At 31.0% G+C, this 1,294-nt stretch overlaps 1 protein-coding gene across 1 annotated transcript; it reads right to left on the bottom strand.

Annotated features, from left to right (window-relative positions):
* Positions 1 to 369: 369 nt before the first annotated feature.
* Tsp_15905 (neurocalcin protein) lies at positions 370 to 1,223 on the bottom strand. Its single transcript, XM_003367768.1, has 3 exons — positions 1,128 to 1,223; positions 516 to 693; positions 370 to 401 (listed from the first exon to the last, which is right to left on the bottom strand). Exons 1-3 carry the CDS (start codon positions 1,221 to 1,223, stop codon positions 370 to 372), a joined length of 306 nt encoding a protein of 101 aa, XP_003367816.1.
* Between the last annotated feature and the right edge of the window lie 71 nt (positions 1,224 to 1,294).

Raw genomic sequence — 1,294 nt, forward strand, 5'->3', positions numbered from 1 at the left:
ACAACATTATTTTCATGATTTATTTAACAATTTAATTTTTCTTATTAAAATGATCTAAAATTTTCTTTAATTTAATGATGAATTATATGAACAATGACAAAATATTAAGCTTGCTCTTTCTTCTACGTTGCCTGATGGATTTCATTTCCTTAGATAACTAAATTAAAGAAAAAGCTTATGAGTGTTTTGCTGCGTATTTCCATTTATAATTTCAATGAATTGAGTATTTCAAAGTTTGTACCGGCGGAACGTTGGTGCCGACAATATTCAACTTTGATTTGAAATTGGAAATGAGTTTGACTTGAGGCACCTCCGACACTTTTATTATTTTTGAACGTAGCTTCTTATGCTTGCATCATTCCATTCTGATTATGCATGCATATAACGAATGTACAAACCGACTTTAAATGTTTTAAAATTCAAATGATAAACCAATCAAATCAAATGAATAAAATTGATTATCGAATTTGAAATAGTATTCTGTTTTGTATTTTCTATTTTACAAAAGGTAACACCTTCTTCTAATAAGCGTACGATAGATTTGTCCGATTTTGCGCCTCGAATGAATTCTTCCAAAGAAAGCAGACCGTCGGCATTTTTATCCATAGCTTTGAAAATTTTGTCGGTCTTTTTTTCTGGTGTTGCTTCATCGTCAGGAATTTTCAACACATTTCCGATCATCTTGTATATAGCCTGAATTGATGAATAAAATAAATAGTTTTTTTATCAATTTGCAAATTATGTTATTATAATTTTGGTTTCAATTTTTTCCGATTGACATTACTTCTTATTTCTACAGGGAATGGTTGAAAAATTAAATATTGCACCGACCGTTATTACATTGATGTACATGACACAAGTGTTGTTGTTCGATATAAGCTGAACCTCTCTGCTTTTTGACTAAACCACTTTGAGATTCTGATACGTCGAGTTTGAATTTTATTTTCTCCCTTTGAAAGTCCACTGAATCAATAGAAGAAGCACGCAAAGCAATAAAAACGATAAATAACATAAAAAATCAGAGAAATGTTATACAACACGAGGTGACCAATTTTCAATGATGAATAGATAAAATTCAATTCTCTTTCATTCATTTTTCAAAATGAAAGAAAAAAGCAAATAATGACGAATGTTGGCAAAGCAGCTTGACACGTTTGATAAGCGCTTTCCTCTTCCTGCTGAAGATTAATACCACTAGTATCAATCCACTTTGGTACAAGCATAGAACTTGCAGAGGCCGTGTCATGTTAGTGATTTCGATTAAAGGCATAGTTCATGGATTTGAACAATACTG

This window comes from Trichinella spiralis (genome assembly GCF_000181795.1).
Source record: "Trichinella spiralis strain ISS 195 chromosome Unknown Scfld3718, whole genome shotgun sequence".
Taxonomy (NCBI): domain Eukaryota; kingdom Metazoa; phylum Nematoda; class Enoplea; order Trichinellida; family Trichinellidae; genus Trichinella; species Trichinella spiralis.

Coding starts and splice junctions, on each gene's coding strand:
- Tsp_15905 (XM_003367768.1), bottom strand. CDS start 1,223: ATGCTTGTACCAAAGTGGATTGATACTAGTGGTATTAATCTTCAGCAG. Junction 694..1,127: donor AAGCTGCTTTGCCAACATTC/GTCATTATTTGC, acceptor TCATCAATTCAG/GCTATATACAAGATGATCGG. Junction 402..515: donor CGTACGCTTATTAGAAGAAG/GTGTTACCTTTT, acceptor AAACATTTAAAG/TCGGTTTGTACATTCGTTAT.